The sequence below is a fragment of the Haliotis rufescens genome, unplaced genomic scaffold, assembly GCF_023055435.1.
Source record: "Haliotis rufescens isolate VD_foot unplaced genomic scaffold, xgHalRufe1.0.p SCAF_7, whole genome shotgun sequence".
Taxonomy (NCBI): Eukaryota; Metazoa; Mollusca; class Gastropoda; order Lepetellida; family Haliotidae; genus Haliotis; species Haliotis rufescens.
The window spans coordinates 11,723,116-11,742,225 of NW_025964361.1; the positions used below are offsets into that span (position 1 = coordinate 11,723,116).

General features: G+C 40.8%; 1 protein-coding gene across 1 annotated transcript; it reads right to left on the reverse strand.

The window, feature by feature from the left end:
- Positions 1 to 2,831: 2,831 nt before the first annotated feature.
- LOC124114850 lies at positions 2,832 to 10,926 on the reverse strand. Its single transcript, XM_046475639.2, has 5 exons — positions 10,539 to 10,926; positions 7,058 to 7,104; positions 6,772 to 6,867; positions 5,135 to 5,258; positions 2,832 to 3,212 (listed from the first exon to the last, which is right to left on the reverse strand). Exons 1-5 carry the CDS (start codon positions 10,655 to 10,657, stop codon positions 3,161 to 3,163), a joined length of 438 nt encoding a protein of 145 aa, XP_046331595.1. The 5' UTR covers positions 10,658 to 10,926; the 3' UTR covers positions 2,832 to 3,160.
- Positions 10,927 to 19,110: the final 8,184 nt, after the last annotated feature.

Here is a 19,110-nt window from a genome sequence, read left to right on the forward strand (position 1 = left end):
TTTTATATAATGTAGGTTCATGATCAAGCTTACTCCACTTATTTAATTATTGCTATACGTGGGACGAATTGAAATGAAATTGCATCACAATGCTTTGCAGACCTTGGTGACGTCATAGGTTACCATGTCGTCACAATCAAATGACATCACTAATGGCTCTGCTACTGATGTTGTTATAGATATAGATATATAGATATATACCCAGCTAACACATAACATTTTCAAAAAGGTTTCATTGTAGTTTTTCAAAAACATTTTCATGAAAACATTTTATTAACGTTTTACAACTATTATTGAAATGTTTTCAAAATGTTATTCAAAAACAATATGCTATAACATAGCCGAAACTATTTCATAACATGTTATTACAATCTTTTAACACGTTGCAGAAATGTTATGCCAGAAGTTATTTCATGAAATGTTATTGAAATGTTTTTAAAATGTTATTCAAGAACATCATACTATAGCATAGGCGATACTGTTTCATAACATGTTATTGCAATGTTTTCACCACGTTGCAGAAATGTTTTGCCAGAACATATTTAATGCATTGTTATTATCGTGTTTTAAATACATTGTGTATACACATGTAAACTCATTCCAATAAGATGTAAATGTTTTATAATTATTCAAAATATTATTTAAATGTTTTAACATGTTTTTTCAAGAACATCATGCTATAACATAGGCGAAAATATTTCATAACATGTTCTTATAGTGTTTTCAACATGTTGCAGAAATGTTATGCCAGGAACGATCTCATGAAATGTAATTGAAATGTTTTTAAAATGTTATTCAAGAACATCATGCTGTAACATAGGCGATACTATTTCATAACATATTATTGCAATTTTTTCAACACATTGCTCATGATGTCAATCACTGGATTGTCTGGTCCTTATTCGATTATTTACAGACCGCCGTCATATAGCTGGAATGTTGCTGAGTGCGGCGTTAAACAACAAACAAACAAACTAACAAACACATTGCAGAAATGTTGTGCTAGAACATATTTCCATTAAATGTTATCGCCATGTATTAAAGTGAGTACCGATTACGACCCCAACAGCCTATAGTTAAACACAAGTCCACCTGCTAGCACATTCCGTTTTCATAATGTTGTGGATTGGTAATGCAGCAATATAACAATTTCACAACAGTTACAGCTAATCTGTAGACAAAATGTCTAAAGAAAATATAACCGATATGAGTAAGACAAAACTTCACATGATTTGGTGGGGCGTGAGAGAGACCGTAGAGAAGTGACTTAATATAGATCTATTGTAAAAGACGCATTCTCTTACATTTGATTAATCACATTCTCTTCTTTAGTCCCGTCACATCAATCTTTAACTGTTTAGCGTGTGGGTGACAGGTGCAGTTGGTAAGACATAAAAAATGTTCTGCACAGTATTCAAATATCAAGTAGTGTGCAAGTCCATGCGCAGCTACATGTATTGTCATAGTTGTTTACACCAGGGTGTTTATGCATTGTGAACTTCATTTCAATGACACATTTAAAAATGCGACTATTACTAGCAATGGATAGCAACGACAGATCATGTTTGAAAAGAACTTGGTATCAAACAAACCGTGACATTAACATTACGAGGCCGTGAGAAATACCTGGTTGTATTCGCCAACTTAAGTACAGCATTGTCTCTCGGTATTTCTACACAATATGATATGTCACAAGCTGACCTCTGCAATATCCTATAAATACACGTTACACTCTGCATTCAACACGGGTAAAAGTCATTCATTGCTGATGTGAATTTGATGATTGTTCAAGTATTGTACATAAGGGGATATATTTTCCGCATATGCACATTGAAGTTTTCACTTGGATCATTACGTATTGTGTAGGTTGGTGTCTTGTGTTGTTGTTAGGCTTTCAGGAATGTGATTGTCTAACCTCCTCAGCCACCGATGCTTCCAAAAAAATGAAAATCCGACAACTGGTAGTCTAGGGGCGGGTTGCAAGCCACGAATCGCAAATTATTCGCTCATTCCGGGGTCTGCAACAGTTCGAAGCGCAAGCGCACTCTTCCAAAATGGTGGCGCAACTACCGCTTGGTTGCCTTGACGTAGAAGAACGTAATAAAAGAGGCTCGATGACGAGCTGATGAAATTTATGATTACTTTGAAGATGTGGAGCAGACTGAGGATGATGGGGTTTTAGCTACCTTTGCTCATTTCCTCGATGATCCAGTCAAGAACTTCTTGTACCGCTGTCAAAGTCAGCCGCCATTTTATTTTGAGAACGAAGCGACCTCAGCCAGCGATTGTTTCGCTTGCAAGCTGCTGAAAGTTAGCGCACTGTTCTAACGCGAATCGCTGTACATCACTTGCAGGCGATTCGCGCTTGCAAAGCACCCTAGATCACCTACTTTGTGTACCCGTACTTTGTGTATCACTGAGTTTGTTGCTATTATCACTGCCATTATAATTGTATTGCCATTGAAATTATATACTGCCATCCTATTGTCTACTGCCATTGAAATTACATTTATTCATTATTAATTTGTATTTATTTGTAAACCTAGTTAATTTTATAATACATTCTAAAATTGTTTATTTGTATAACATATCTTTGTTGTGTGTTGGTTTCACACTGAATTCGTTTGCGTAATATTGTATATATTTCTAGGTGAACACTTTGTTTCTATTTGGAAGTCGATACGTAATCACAACACAGATAAACCAAAAACGTATTTTTAACATTTATTTTACAAATACAAAGAAAGTTATTGGAAACATGAAACTGTGGTAAGCGTATTGTTTCAGTGACAGGAAAAGTAGTTCCTTGAACACAATAAATACAACTTAAAAATTAATACAAAAAAAGGATGACTGTGACAAAATGTTTTATTTATTGTTTATAATACACAAAGTATCAATACTATCATCAGAAAATGTCTCCACATAATTTCATTAGATGCCGAGCGCAAGACAGGGTAACAACAAGTACCATCTTTTAACGTCTTTTGGTAACCTGGACCTTCCCCTCCCCGGGCGGACGCTCTACCACGGAGGAGGCGAAAAATCCTTCCTTAAACTACATCATAGTAAGTAAGGATAAGAATTTATGGATGAACAACTTCTTTATTACAATTAAGAGCGACGTTTCGGTGTAGGTTCTAACACCGTTACAGCACCATCATAGTAGCTGAACAAAGAGACGACCCGTATTTTGGGGATCTACATTATGTCTGAAATATAAAAAGAACACAATGAGCACACCAAATAAAACAATTACTAGTTAACTGTCTTGTTAATCTAAGGGTCTATGACACCTAGTAGATCAACCGTTCGCTTCTCACAACGAAGGCCCTGGTTCGATTCCCTAGATGGATACAATGCGTGACGACTATTTCTAGCTCACTCCGACATGATATATTGGTTATTATAAAGAGGAAAGTTAAACCTCAAATGTTCTATCTATTTTATATATAGTAAACTACGGTTATAACGAACACAAAGGGGCAACTTATTTTAGTTCGTTATAACCGTAGTTCGGTAGAGCATATACATGTATACAGCATATATACAGCAAATGGCCGCGACGAAAAAAATAAGTTCATTATATCCGTCAGTTCGTTATAAGCGTGTTCGTTATGAACATATTTTACTGTACACAGTTTAAAACAGTTGCATATTTCATTCAATCTAATTAAAATCAGATTTAAGTTCTAGCTACCACTAAACAAAGATCTGAGGACATCCCATTAGGGGGTCAAGTCAGACCGACCTTTCATCCGACCAATCAGAGTGTCGCTTACCAGATCATGAAAGTGACAGTCGGAATGTGATTTCTAATCATGCAACCAAGAAAACTTTATTCACGGGGTATTCCGAACGATAGTTACGGGTTAAACGACTGAATCCATACAATCTAGACCATCTATTAGCCATTCCAGAATGTCCTTTTGTTCAGGTTTCCAATTTGTAACCGATAATGTGTCAAAATATGTTTCGAAGCGTAGTCGCCAATTGGAAATTAGTGCCGTAAAGCACGAGAAAGCACCCTTCTGATTGGTCAATCCATTGGTCGGTCAAAGTTCGCGCAAGGTCGGTCTGACGTGACCCATAATTGGATGTCTTCAGATCTTTGTTTAGCGATAGCGAGAACTTAGATCTGATTTTAATGAGATTGATATTTCATTAGGAAATGAAACTAAGCAGACATGTCACCAGTTCATGTGATATAGGGTAGCCTTGTGGGTATCGTCATGCCCAAGACCCAATGTGATAAGCCCATTTCTGCTGTTCTCCCGTCGTCATATTGCTGGAATATTGCTGAATGCGGGGTAAAATCAAACTCACTCACTCATCATCAGAGTTCTAATTTAAAGCGAACGCTGTAACGTGTATCCTACCCCACCGCCACGACAATGTGTTCGATTCATTCCAGCAAAGTGTGAACATTCACTAGGACTCATTCAGGCCCGTTGTTGTTCCTCTCGGAGCCTACTACTTCTCTGGAATGATATTGTGAGAGTATTCAAGGACGTAAACCACTTTGGGGTAACCCACGAGCACGGGTATGGTGCTGACGGAACAAGGATTGAATCTGAGAATGAGCCCACGATCATCGGGTCAACGACAAGGTGAGGTGACGTACGTGTGTGTGTGTGTGAGTGTGTGTTTTTTGTTTGTTTGTTTGTTGTTGGTTTTTTGGGGTTTTTTGGGTGTTATTTTTCTTTCCTTTTTTTCTTTTCTTTTTTTTTGGGGGGGGGGGGGGTCGGTGGGTGTTTGTGTGTGTGTGTGGCTGTGAGGCTGTGGCTGTGGGTGCTGCTTGTACTAGTCTGGACTGATGCCGATTTATAGTACTAGCACACTGAGTTTAACATGAATACCCCACTCAGACTCACTCCGAGCCGACCAGTCCTTGTTTTAGCCCCTTTATGCCGAGTGCCAGACAGGGTAACAACAAGTACAATATTTTAACGTCTTTTGATATGACGCGGCCGGGGATCAAACCCCGGATCTTCCGCTCCCCGGGCGGACGCTCTACCTTTAGACCATCGGGGCGGTCCATCAACGACAAGGGATGAGCTATTTATAGCAAATACAGTATATAGACCCTGTTAGATTAAGGGAGGAGGTGTGTAAAAGGTACATGATTACTCACGTGTCGCCCTTGTTTTCCAGGTATTTCTTGACTACCGGCTTCAGAACGGGGTGTCCATGGGGGCTGTGGTTACCTTTCCCTGTTATGATTGTCAGTGTCATGCTGCCATTACACCACTTTCGTTCTGAAAGAAAAACGTCGAGGGATAATGAGATTCGTGCCTTAGAGTTATGGAAATATATGAAATATTGTAGGAAATGTTCAAACAGTTTTATGAATGAAAACTCTTTCTTTCTTATTCTGATTTTGGTCAAAAGTGTCACTGACATCAATAGATAAAAAGATCTGCGGGAAAGTGCGAAGAAATCTGTGACTTAAGGGGGCGGCGGTGTAGCCTAGTGGTCACCGCAAAGACCGGGTTCGATTCCCCACATGGGTACAGTGTGTGAAGCCCATTTCTGGTGTCCCCCTGCCGTGATATTGCTGGAATATTGCTAAAAGCGGCGTAAAGCTGTACTCACTCACTCAGTCCCTCGCTGTGACCAAAGACAGTGTTTTACAATACGTCTGTGCTTTCCCATATACATCCTCAAGAAATTGCTCATGTTAAAAGCAGCTAAAAAAACCATTTTGAATCTAGCCTTTCCTCTACATTAATTGTTGTACCCAATTTTCAAAATATGTGTCCAAAGAACAAAGTCTTGTTTTCAAGTGAAAAGGCCATAATAATTTCTAACAATTTTACAATTTTCTAAAGGCATCCAGATCCCGTTGAACAAAAAGGACCTTAAAAAAGAAGTGTATTTTAATTTAGTTTATAATGACAATTATTTATCGTTGCATTATTGATCGCCAGTAATTAATTAAATTCAAAATTTGCGATCGTGCCGCCTCTCATGATTATATTGCATATTGAATTTACAATACAGTAGCATATTGTTCTGTGGTTTAGTGGATACAGCGTTAGGCCCTGAGAGCGGAAGGTGCGATCTACTGGCCGCGTTATACCAAACGCCGTTAAAGGGAAGCGCTCTGCATTAAGGGGATAAAATAAGACTGGACGGGTCGGAGTCAGTACACAGAGTTATTCTGAGTGAGGTATCCATGTTAAATGGCACATAGACACACACACACACACAGACATCCATCAAAGACACACACACTCACTTAGACACAATCACACACACACACTCACGCACATACCCACAGACACACACACACGCTCACTCAGACACAATCACACACACACACACACAGACACACTCACACACACAGTTACACACACACATACACACTCACACATACACAAACACACACACACACACACAGACACACATACACACAGACGCTAACAAACACACAGACACTCACATACACTCACACATAACCCCCCACACACACACACACACACACACACACACACACTACACACAGACACAATCTCACAAACACACACACTGACACATAAACAAACACTCACACACTCTCTCATACGCACGCACACATACATTCACACACACTCATACGCACACACATGCTTACGCATACACAATCACACACACAATCACACACACACACACACAGCTGGTAATATCGAGATGTCACCATGATGTATACTTGAGTTTGAAAGTAGCCCTTTTGTCCTTGCGTGTTCTTTGTCACGTGATCACCGAACGCAAAAATCCAGTGTCATGTACCTTGTTCCTTTCGTTCCAGAAACCATTCCAGTTCAGACTTCGCATTGTTGGCATCCATCCCGTGTAAGTCAAGGGTCTTTGAAGTCGAAATCCTAACTGAATATAATAATAAATAATAAATAATAATAATAAGAAGGAGAAGGAGAAGGAGAAGGAGAAGGAGAAGGAGAAGGAGAAGAAGAAGAAGAACAACAACAACAACACAAAGATATCACATTTCAAACATACCATGTGGGTGTTATATTTATAAATCTCACATGAACAAACAGTGTAATTAATTCATTACCTTCAGGAATATCATTGTCGTATTCGCCTGTGTTGATGTTCAGTTTCCTGTAGGAGAGGAATGCAATCATAGTGAAAATTCGGAAATAGATTTAATTTAAAATAACTGCCATTCTTGTCTAGGATACCCTCAACACAGCAATATCATATATAGTGTATCGTATCAAGTCAATCATTTAGAGCATAACAACTGGGTATTACATAGAAATAGTGAGTGAGTGAATAAGGTTTTACGCCGCTTTTAGCAATATTCCAGCAATATCACGGCGGGGGGCACCAGAAATGGGCTTCACACATTGTACCCATGTCGGGAATCGAACCCGGGTCTTTGGCGACCCGACCGCCCCGACATAGAAATAGAAAACATCAAACATGGCAGGAACTTATTTGAGCGTTATCTCCCTTAGTGAGTGAGTGAGTGGGTGAGTGAGTGAGTGAGTGAGTGAGTGAGTGAGTGAGTGAGTGAGTTAATGTCGCATCGGCATTATTTCAGCCATATAGCGACGACACATTCGAAAATATTAAGTTGTCTAAAAAGTACCCTCATTATCGCATTGCACAATAGAGCGGCAGGAACTATCCTGATATAAATCTACCCGTGGCTACTGTATCCCTTCAGTTTCGATTGGATATAAATCATGATACCGTTGAATAAGGATTCCGGATCGGAAACATTTTTTTTTTTTTAAATAAGAAAAACCTGCTCGGGTTTTCTTTTCGATCTGGAATCCCTATTCAAATTTTGCATGTACTGCGCAAATCCGCCAACTGGACGATGTGTAGCCGCCAGTAGTGTGACACGCGGACAAACGGATATTGAACGAGGAACAGATGAGGGGATGCAATACCCGGCATCTGGATCCAGATATAAATGTCTCACTATTTGCAATCTCTAGGTGTTTAGTAACCGTGAAGAAACACGCTCACCAGGTACACCCAAATTCCATATGTTGTAAATACTACCAATCACGTGGGAGGTGAGGTGAAATGGGTTTTAACGTCGCGTCCAAGATTATTGCACTTATATAGCGACGTGCATGTTCGTGTATGTGTTTGTGTGGCTGCTTGTACTAGTCCGGACTGATGCCGATTTATAGTGCTAGCTCACTGGGATACCATGCCGCAGTGTAACATGAATACCCCACTCAGACACAGTATACTGACTCCGAGCCGACCAGTCCTTGTTTTGGACCCTTAATGCCGAGCGCCAGACAGGGTAACAACAAGTACCATCTTTTAACGTCTTTTGGTATGACGCGGCCCGGGGATCGAACCCCAGACCTTCCGCTCTCCGGGCGGACGCTCTACCACTAGACCATGGAGGGGGTCCCCATCACGTAGGGAAGTGTGTTAGTAAATTTGTTGTGTAATGCGCTCTGTTTGATGTGAGAGGGTAATTATGACCTCAATGTAATATACTTTTTATAATGGACACTATCACTACATTTGACAAAGCATTTTCTGTAATATACACTGTTACCTTGATGTATTGTCAACGGTGAGTGAGATGTTAAAGTTTTCAAGTCTATGGTGTGAACATTCATAAGTCACGTTATCGGTGTGAGTCAGTGCATGTGATTTTATGCCGCGTGTAGCAATATTCCAGCAATATCACGGTTCTACACATCGTCATGGAGATTCAGTTTTCTGGATCTTGTGGTTTCTGCGAATATTCTTGCAGATTTCTAGTCTGAATACTTATGTTATTTTCCTACTAAAACGACTATTATTTTGCATTAACTTTATTTTACTGGCATGGCGAATTCTCAATTTCACTATGTTGCTGCTACACATCAAATCAATGATTCAGTTTTTAACACTTTGCGGTTTCTGTGGAAGAAAACTGTTCACTTTTATTTTACAAAATTAAAATAACTCTTTAACTCTTTTGACAGTCTTCAGTTCTCTGCAATGAGCAAATTTACATACAATGCATATTCCCTTTTCGCCCACTGGAATGTCAAATTTTAAAGTAAGTATAACTTAATATTGCAATGAAATATATCAGACATTTTCAAATATCTTACAACTAGCCATATTTCTTTCTTACACTTGTAAGTGTAGGACTTCTGAAAAGAGAAGATATATAAGATTGGCTGAAATGCTCGAAAAACGCTGGTTTCACGAAATTGAGGAGTCTGGTATATGTTTGTGTCAGGATTTACTTCCAAAATAATATCCAACGGTAGGTCTCGAACCAATATAGTAAAGGTCGTGATAGCTCATGCTGCAATGGCAATGTCGAAAAATAAATTTGTCAAATGGCACCAATATCAAATGCGCCATATACATGTATCAGCTAAGATTCATAAGCAAATCGCCACTTGAATTGGAGTTCACATCCGAAACAAACAAATTACAAATTAGTATTTGAACTTTTACTCATAGTAACACCACAATTTATATAAGACGTAATGGATCGGGTGGTCGAGCTCAGGACTGGATAGCGTGTGGTGTACCCTGACGGGTCGGATCGTTGCTCATAATGCCAATCACTGGTTTGTCTGGACCAGACTTAATTATATACAGGCCGCCGTCATACGGATGGAAAATTGCTGAGTGTGGCGTGAAACAAGTAACAACTATTTGACGTGTTGACCTGTCATTGTTTTAACAAGGGTAACAACAAGTAGCATGTTTTAACGTCTTTTGGTATGACGCGGCCAGGGATTGAACACCGGGCCTTCCGCTCTCCGGATGGACGCTCTACCACGGAGGCGGTCTAGTTTGAGAAAGATACACTGTACATGGATAATATGATGTGAGTAAAATTAGGAAAGACATCATACACATTTTGAAAACCCGTTTCCTTTGTTTCACACTGGTATAGTATAACGAGATGTGTACATAAGAAATGTCGTTACTCATTATGAATATATATATTAAAACATTAAGAATAAACACTAATTACTTTTATTAGTCTGGCACAATGATCACAGTGAGACGCTCTGTTTGCCCAGTTCTCCTATAGCATATGGCAGTGCGGCATGGAAGCGTTGACCAATTTCCGGGTATTGAGGTATAAGCTATTTTGTTCCGCGTGAATCACAACTATATTAGGGCAGGGGGTCATAAAAGAATGTTACTTGTATTTTGGGATGGGAGTGGGGGCATTCCAGGAAGTCACTCTTGTGAAAAGAGATCATTCCCCCCTGATATATTTGTTTCTACTTTTTATATGAAATAAAATAAAAAACATCACTTATGTCCGTCATGTTCTTATTACGAAACCACATATTAATTACAATTAGTTTCACCTTAATGGGTTACATATGTGCGAATTATCACAGGAAATCTGCTTGCATCAATAGCTGGTATGCCACTAACATCCTTGGTGTTGTGTTGTTCCACAAGACCTTTTCGAGAAATGCAGGCATATTCATGGACCAAACCACCCATCGAAGTGGAATTTGTCCCATGAGTATGCACGAATTCCACAAGTATGTGGGCGTTCCATTGCATCAAAGTCGTCTTGTACTTACCCGTACTCGTTGTTATCACTACAACACAAACAGTAGATGCATCCGCCAATAAGTCCAATAATTACAATCACGATAATTGGAATAAGAATAAAAGGGTGATGTAATATGATGTCGTCCATCGCGATAATGTAGCTGTGTTTTCTCTTTTACAAGTCTTGAATCAAAGACGTCAGCTCGACTACGAGAAGTGATCCTGTATATTATACAAGAAGCCGAGAAAGAAATATACATTAGAAGCTCGCAATTATAACCAATCAAAAGACGACAAGTCGATAATCCTGACCAATCGTCACCACTCGCATCTGTCACCAATGAACCAGAACAATCCCGAACGACGTGTTGTGAACCCCGACATGACGTATTTTTAAACCCAAATACCTAAAATGAGTCCGAAGCTTTGTGGCAACAACTCGTACAGTGCAGTTGCAGTGAGCATTGAAATATGCTGTATAGATCACCATTTGTCATATGAGTGACAGAGCTTCGTGTATGGTTATAGTGTGTGGGTCCCCGATAGCGCACTCCAGTGAATACATTCTTAACGTTACAGCTGGTCGTCCAAAGTTATTTGCAACAACAGTTACATGCGACACATCAATTGGTGACGTCAAGCGTCCCAGCGGCAGATCTGAGTGACATCTTTTTTTGTTTTGCTGGTTATGTTTTTTCCGCAGTGGTTGAAGTAAAAAACCGTAAGAATTTAAGAAAAAGCCGTATGTGATTTTTTTAATGCTGGGTGAAATTATAGTAACTTATATACTCTTAAATAAAGGGGATGCACAAAGTATCAGAACAAATAAGTGTTGACGACAAACACGTTGCAAGAACGTTTATGTCCGTAAAACATAAGGCCGCCTCCGTGGTCTTGTGGTAGAGCCTCCGCCCGGAGAGCGGAAGGTCCGGGATTTGATCCCCGGCCGCGTCATACCAAAAGACGTTAAAAGATGGTACTTTTTGTTACCCTGTCTGGCGCTCGGCATTAAGGGTCTAAAACAAGGACTGGTCGGCTCGGAGTCAGTATACTGTGTCTGAGTAGGATATTCATGTTAAACTGCGGCATGGTATCTCAGTGAGCTAGCACTATAAATCGGAATCAGTCCGGACTAGTACAAGCAACCACGCAAACACGTGCACGTTCTATATAAGTGCAATTATCTTAAACCAAATTTCTCCTCACCGTAAAACATAACACCAAAACACATCCGATAGTTTGCTCGCGATGCACGCAGTAGCGCAACACATGTGCATAGAGTGTCATTCCTCATTTTGACACTTTCAATCTCTGTCGATTAATCTCTGTGGACCAGTACTTCTGACAATGTTATTGATTCTGCGCAAAGTTGTGATTTACTTGGTTTCATTCACACTCCGGCGCAGTGGTGACTCAGCATAACACCACTACCACAGGCTAATTTGCATATCACGTGACCGGACTTTTCTCTTGTTTGTAAACAAACGCGCTTTTTCAGAAATCAGTATAGGACGGACGAAAGCAAGTATTTGGGGCGCGTTACGTGTTGTTTTGCATAATTATATGGATATACTACTACAACTGCGACAGTGAGTTGCATGACAATATATATTTATACATCAAAGTGACCGTATCGCTAGCTCTCCGTTGGGCTTCGATGACAGCACGTGGAGCCGTACAGCCAATGTAAACAAACGATAACTACGCAAAACAAGTAGATGTTCACGTATGATGATACTTTCTGAATTTATCGTAACCATTCATTGACATTTGTTTATGAAAATGTGTAGACTTGTCAAACATAAAACGGATGAAAAGCATATGCAATATCTTGAATGGACTGTGAAAGATGTGACGAATCGTCACATGGCGCTTGCCTGTGGCAGAGGTACTATGCTGGCTGGCTGGCGACCGCAAGGAACTCTGGGGAGTGGGTTTCATTCATTGTTTGCGTATGAACTTGCGATGCAGCGCTCGGAACGTGCTGGGCGTCTAAGGATTATTGGCATGCTTGAAACTGGCAGAAGCGTGCAGTTGCCAATACGTTCAATGTTTCACACTCTGTGATTCGCAGACAAACCAACCCAAAATGTTGACGATCGACCATGTATAGGACGTACCAGGTCATCAAGAGTACATGATCGATCGATACGAAACCAGGCTCTACGAAATCGAGCTCAAACAACGAATGAAAATGCTCCAAACTTTAATCAGGCTACTGGAGTACGAGTTAGAGGTCCGATGATTAGAGATCGTCTAAATGGAGCTCATCGCTGTGCTCGACGGCCACTTACAAATAGTCGTATCGCCAACGATGTCAATGGTGTACACAACGTCGGAACTGGGGTAATCGTCGATGTTCACGTGTCATGTTTTCATTCACTGTCACGATTCACTGTGCACTTCTTTAATAGACGTGGCCGTGTCTGGCGACGTCGAAATGAACGTCAAGTCAATGTTAACCTTCGACCCCATGACAGATTTTGCCATGGGTCGGTTATGGTGTGGGATGGCATCACTTTGACTGACCGAACCCCACTCCATCTTGTGCAAGTAAGTGTCTCTTGACAGTACTATTGGGACAACATACATTGTGCTGACACCCTTTGTTGTCCCGTTTGCAAGGTGTGCGGAGCGACGTTTTGTCCTTCAGGACGACGACGACGACGACGCCCATGCTCCCTGTGCACGAATCCAGCCTCCAGCGCTCAATGCCATGGCCAGCAATGAGCCCAGACCTTTCCCCCATTGAACACGGCTGGGACATGACAGGGAGAAGTGTGCGTCAACGTCATAGGCCAGACGCTGAGAGTGGGATATATTCCATCAAATCGACATTGGGAGACTGCCATGCAGTACTACTGATCCAAAACGCCATCTTTGAAGTTTCCCATCTTACCCCTATCTTCCTGAGGTTTCAAGATCGTTGACGGTCATAACACCTACTGTCATACTTTACTACCGATTGTGAAGTGTTCCCAATTCGTTCATTATAATCATATAACTATTACTAGAAACTAATATCCCTAACAATTTTAAGTTATTTCCGTGTATGCCCTTATATACTTTCTGAAGAAACAAACCAAACATAATCCGTTAGTTCAGTTCCTGGAGGTTCAGTGGACAACAATGGACAGTCAGCTTGCTGTTCATCCAAAGACAGGGGTGGTGGACGTTATGCCGGTCAGCCTGTTAACCTCAGCATCCTAGGTCAGGTTGTCTGTGAGGTCGGAGCGGAGATAATTCAACGAAGACGTTGATCGAGATCACTGTAGGATGCTTGATGGCATGGCCCAGTATGTTTGTCTTGTCTGGTCTTGTCTTTGTTGACCCGAGCAGGGTCTTAACGTGCTTTAGTTCTTTTTGCCTTCAGGCAAACCAGATGGAACAACTTTCCCTCCGATTTTTTTTGGAGGTAGACCCCTTCAGTGTGGGTTCAAAAGACCGTCGGTCGAGGGAAAGAATCTTTGTGACTGCAAAAAACAGGGAAGGGACAATCATGCTCTACTCCACTGCAGATGCTTTAAGCCTCAGAGGACGAGCCTTCAAACAGCAAGGTTTGTAAGGTCGATGAATGCAACATAGATTGGCTTGCTGCTGCTCTCTGCACTCTCTCTGCATCTGTTGATTGAGAGGATCATGTTGATTGTGGATCGTTATGCCCTGAATCAACACTGATTCGGGATACACCCTATTCAGCACCACACAAGCAAAGAGCTTTCCTGCAATGTTTAGTAAATATATCTGGATGTTGTGGTTACAAACGTTTCTATCACCCTTGTTCCTATACAAGGTGACCATGTTGCGGTCTCTCATGTCCCAGGAAAACAGTACTGTTCATAACACTGACAAGTTCATACTGGTGGATAAGCAGGACTCCCTGTCGGCAGTTGATGGCATGTGAAGGTATCTCATCCATTCCGAAGGATATGCCTAACCTGAAAAACAGCCAACCATCACCTTGATCAGCTCCTCAACAGAGGATTTCACGTGGTCCGCCTCCTGAATTGGTGGCCGATGCTATGGGGCTTTCCCTCGAGTAGAGTTTAGTAGTGCTCAACTTATCTCTCCATCTGCTCACCTGATCGTTTTGCCTGTTGCAGACTTCAAGGGCACCATCTTTGAGTTGGACTGATGCCTCTCCTGATGCTGGTGTACACACCTTGGATCATCCTATCACCAGTTGATCACTGAATGCCCTTGCAGGCGTGCAGAAAGTAGTTGTTCGTGCATATATTGTTGTAGTTTATTTGTAATTTGCTTCCATCTGTTCCAAGAGTTTGCAGGATCTTCTGGTTGGGGTAGCGTTTGAATTGTATTAGTGCTGTGCACCTTTCCTTAGTGAGAGAGAAGAGCATGCAGGAGTAGGATTAAGCCAATCATGTGTTTTCTAGTGCTTCTTCCCAAAGGCTGAGTGTATTGGCGTGGAGAGTATCACATGGCCCAATCTCCCTGTGGAGGTTCTGTAACCGGATATCACACATGGCACCAGTAAAGGAGTCCAATCGCTGTGGGTGTGAGGTCTTGCTGATATGGAGACGAGTACACGTGTACACGTGACTTACGATAGTGTCTGGAAATGATTTAAAACAAGTAAATACATGCTGATGTTTGGTGATGTTCGCACGAAGGACATATTATCTTCCAAAGGAAACTGGTTTAATTCAATGGAAACAACCGATCGTAGTCGGTGCCACCAAAGAATAAGGATCTCTGAGACAAATCGTATGCCAAAATGTATAACTCAGTCAATATATATAACGGAATAGAGCCACGTCAATTAGGTCTTCCCAAAATGGAGATTCGATGGAGCATTTTGTCAAATTTGTCCGTTTCCCGCCGCAGTAAGGGATCAGTCATTAGTCATGGGGAGGGGTCAAATATGACAATCTCAAAGGAGGGTCATAAAAAATAATACACATACTTGGGGAGGGCCATGAGTGTTGGATGGTTAAGGGGTGAGGTCGGCAAGTGTCTGGCAGAATCTTAAGAGATGATGCAGCACTCCTCCTCGTTCCCCCGCGGTTTTCGAGGGGCATCTGTCTGGATGCCGACTTCAATCACACCTGGACACAGTGTGTACCTGTGAAAATATGGAATTAATGTCACTGAAAATATGATTTCATAATCACTTCTCATGAAACATTTACGAAGTACAAGTTCAACCACATTTTTACACACATCTCATAGACGGATCAGGCCAGCTTCTAAACGTAAAACGTACACAACTCCTTAAAAGAACGTATATATATTTACTCCTCAAAAGAAGTTAAAGAATCCAGATGTTTTCATATGACAATAGGTAATCTCTCACACTCGATTTTTTCATATGACTACAGTAAATCCTTCATTCCAAGAAAGATTAACTGTAGTTATATGAAAAATCTGGAGTTCATTGAGTTGTATATATCTAAACAACAAAAACATGGGGCACACGCAAGGAATATATTTAGAGCGAACCTGTAGTTATGCTTCCCGAGGTAGCTGATGACGGCTGGGCGTATCTTAGCAATGCCACCCGTGCTGTGTAGGCCCTTCCCCGTGATGACCGTCAGTTGCATTGGTATGTGTCTGACTGGTCGGCTGAAGTGCAGAGCAAGTGCCATCAGTAGTCTCAACAGAGTTGTGTCCCTTCTATGTTTGAATTTCCAAAGTAACTCATTTCATAACTTCGTTCGACATATCGTGGCAAGGAGCTTGTCATAACAAACATGTTTCGCATAACTATCACCTACAGATCCATGACAGAAATATTGATATCTCACATTTTTAAAACATATGATATAAATGTCTTATGTTTTTGATTGAAATATTGTTGCCTACTGTTCAGCGGTATACACTACACTGCTTCTTGCAGAGTTCTATTATAGGAATACAATATATAACGGTAGTCAGTAAGATATGGTAATAAGATATTTTAATAGCGCTTTATTGTTTCTTCTCATTAGTGGTGAGTATGTTTTTTAGCTCCCTTGGGGTATGGAGCGAGTACCATGGGAAAGGCCTTTGTTTATCCGCATTCTATATTACAAATTCTATAAAAAAAACATCATGAATACTCAGTTTCTCCGTTCAGAGTTTTCGAAAACACTATAGTAAAACATCGATTGAGTGGAAAGAACGTTTACCGGGAGTAAGTTGAATTTCAATAGTGTCAGCGTGGATTTGAATATTGACAATATGAACAATTGTGATGATGATTTAAGTAGCCGTGCAGCTAAACCTACACAAGAATACACTGATTATACGATTGAACTATGTATGAAACGTTTCAAATCTACACGGCGTCGACAGGCGAGTAGTGTCATGAAGTTAGTATCTGACAGTGTGGACATATCTGAACTGCGTTCAATTCGTGATTGTTTAGGAGACCGTATGGCAATTGTGTGTAGTGAACATGGGAAACTAACTGAATTCAATTATTCTGATGAACATTTGCTTGAAAAATTTGACGAGATTGAATCAAAACATTTTGATTTAATTAAATCCGTGAGTGATAAACGGTGTGAACTTGAATTTGGTTTGAGTGAACGGAAATTCGCTGACAGCAAATAATGTAAATCTGTAAAGACTAAGTCATCAAAATTGTCGAATGTGTCAAAACTGTACGAGACCAAAATTGCTGCTACAGCCGAAGCTGCAGCATTAAAGACTAAATTGAAATTTCTTGAAGTTGAAAATCAAAAGAGAGCTGAGCTTGAAAGGTGTCAAACTGAAATGAAATTATCTATGGCTATGGCACAATTAGAAGCTGTAGAGAAATAGAAAGTGAAGTGAATGAGGATCTGTTCATTCTCCTGCTTTATACCCGGATGGAAAAAACATGTTTGTACCAGATTATATTGACTCAGTTCAGGTTGAGAATCTTACACAAAGTGAAATTAAAGCTCCACATGAGTCATGTGTCAAAGGTGACATTGTGAATGTAGACATAGAATCTGTTCCGATTGAAAAGTTCAAGACTCGCAAAATGTTCCGTTCAGTCAAAACGTTCCGCTCAGAGAATGTCAGAATGGAGATTTAATCAAGGCCTTAGCAAATCAGATACACATAGGGCGTTTACCTCCACCAGAGCCAGGAATTATCTCTGGGGACCCTCTAATGTACCCAAAATGGAAAAGTGCATTCAATGTCCTCACAGGGAGGCGTGGTATTCCTCAAGGTGAAAAATTATTTGCAACGCTATCTTGACGGACAAGCCAAAGAGGCTGTCGAGGGATTTTTTTCTTTTATCGTCAGAGAATGCATTCAGTGAGGCGATCAAATTGCTTGATGAACGTTTTGGAAACCATTTCATTATTGGAGGTGCGTTTCGTGACCGTCTAGATTCATGGCCGAAACTACCAGCAAGGGATGGTAATGCATTACGTAAGTTTGCAGACTTTCTCAGACAGTGTGAAACAGCAATGTCAAGCGTCAGATCACTAAACATCCTAAATGATGAACGTGATGATGGCTCATCAATTGTTTGAGACGCAAAGTCGCCGAATATAGGGAACAGAAATCTGAGTTTCCTAAATTCTCAAGATTTGTGACTTTCATTGCTTAGGAAGCAGAAATGATGTGTGATCCTGTCACTTCTTTTCCCGTGGAATTGAAACATGAGAACAATCCCCAGAACACTCTTGCATCGTCACAGCATCAGACAGCTAAACGACCACATGGTACAGTGTTCGACATAAATCTGAAAGATTCATCTCTAAGCACTGTCACAGGTAAACTAGACAAGAAATCAAATGTGAAATTTGAAACTTGCCTTTTCTGTAAAGGTAAACACAAGCTTGATGATTGTGAGACATTGTTGTCTTAACCCTTGATTGAAAGAAAACAGTTCCTCATAGACAGTCAGTGTGCTTTGGATGTCTCAAGCAAGGACAACTTTCAAAGTTTTGACAGAACAGGCTAACATGTAAGACATGCTCACGTCTTCATGCTGCTATGTTACATGGTGATCTCCCTAAACCTTCTGAGGAGACAAAGCTGAAAGGTATATGGAAGCAATTCTGTGGATAAGTGCTCCATGATTTTACCCGTGTGGGTATCTCATTCCGATAATCCGTCAAATGAACTGTTGACATATGCATTGCTGGATTCACAATCCGATGCGACTTTTTTGTTAAAAGACTTGTGGAACAAACTCTGTGTCACAGGTACACCAGTTAATCTGTTGCTCTCTACAATGACTTCAGCAAACACACATGTCAGAAGCGAGAAGGTCAGAGGTCTTCAAGTTCCAGGAATGGACGTGTTCAGGATTGCTCTCCCTGGAACATATGGGATGTGATACCAGCCAATAAGGACCATATTCCGACCCCCGGCAAAGTGCAAGCATGGTCACACTTACGACAACTGTGTGATGTATTGAGGCCAACATACGATGTTCACATCGGTCTATTGATAGGCTATAATTGCCCACAAGCACTCATACCTCGGGAGGTTATCGCACCAGTTCAGGAAGGTAAACCATATGGACAACGTACCGACCTGGGATGGGGTGTTGTCGGTATCATTGATCAAACACAAATTGAGAACTCTGATTCAATTGGCATCAGTCACAGAGTGATGTCATGTGAAATTCATCTATCTCACAGAACATCTGTG

Bases quoted from the DNA above. Each gene is read 5' to 3' on its own strand.
- LOC124114850 (XM_046475639.2), bottom strand. From the start codon at position 10,657: ATGGACGACATCATATTACATCACCCTTTTATTCTTATTCCAATTATC. The intron at 7,105-10,538 runs GTAAGTACAAGA...CCTCTCCTACAG, and splicing joins AGTGATAACAACGAGTACGG to GAAACTGAACATCAACACAG. The intron at 5,259-6,771 runs GTACATGACACT...TTTTTCTTTCAG, and splicing joins TCTGGAACGAAAGGAACAAG to AACGAAAGTGGTGTAATGGC.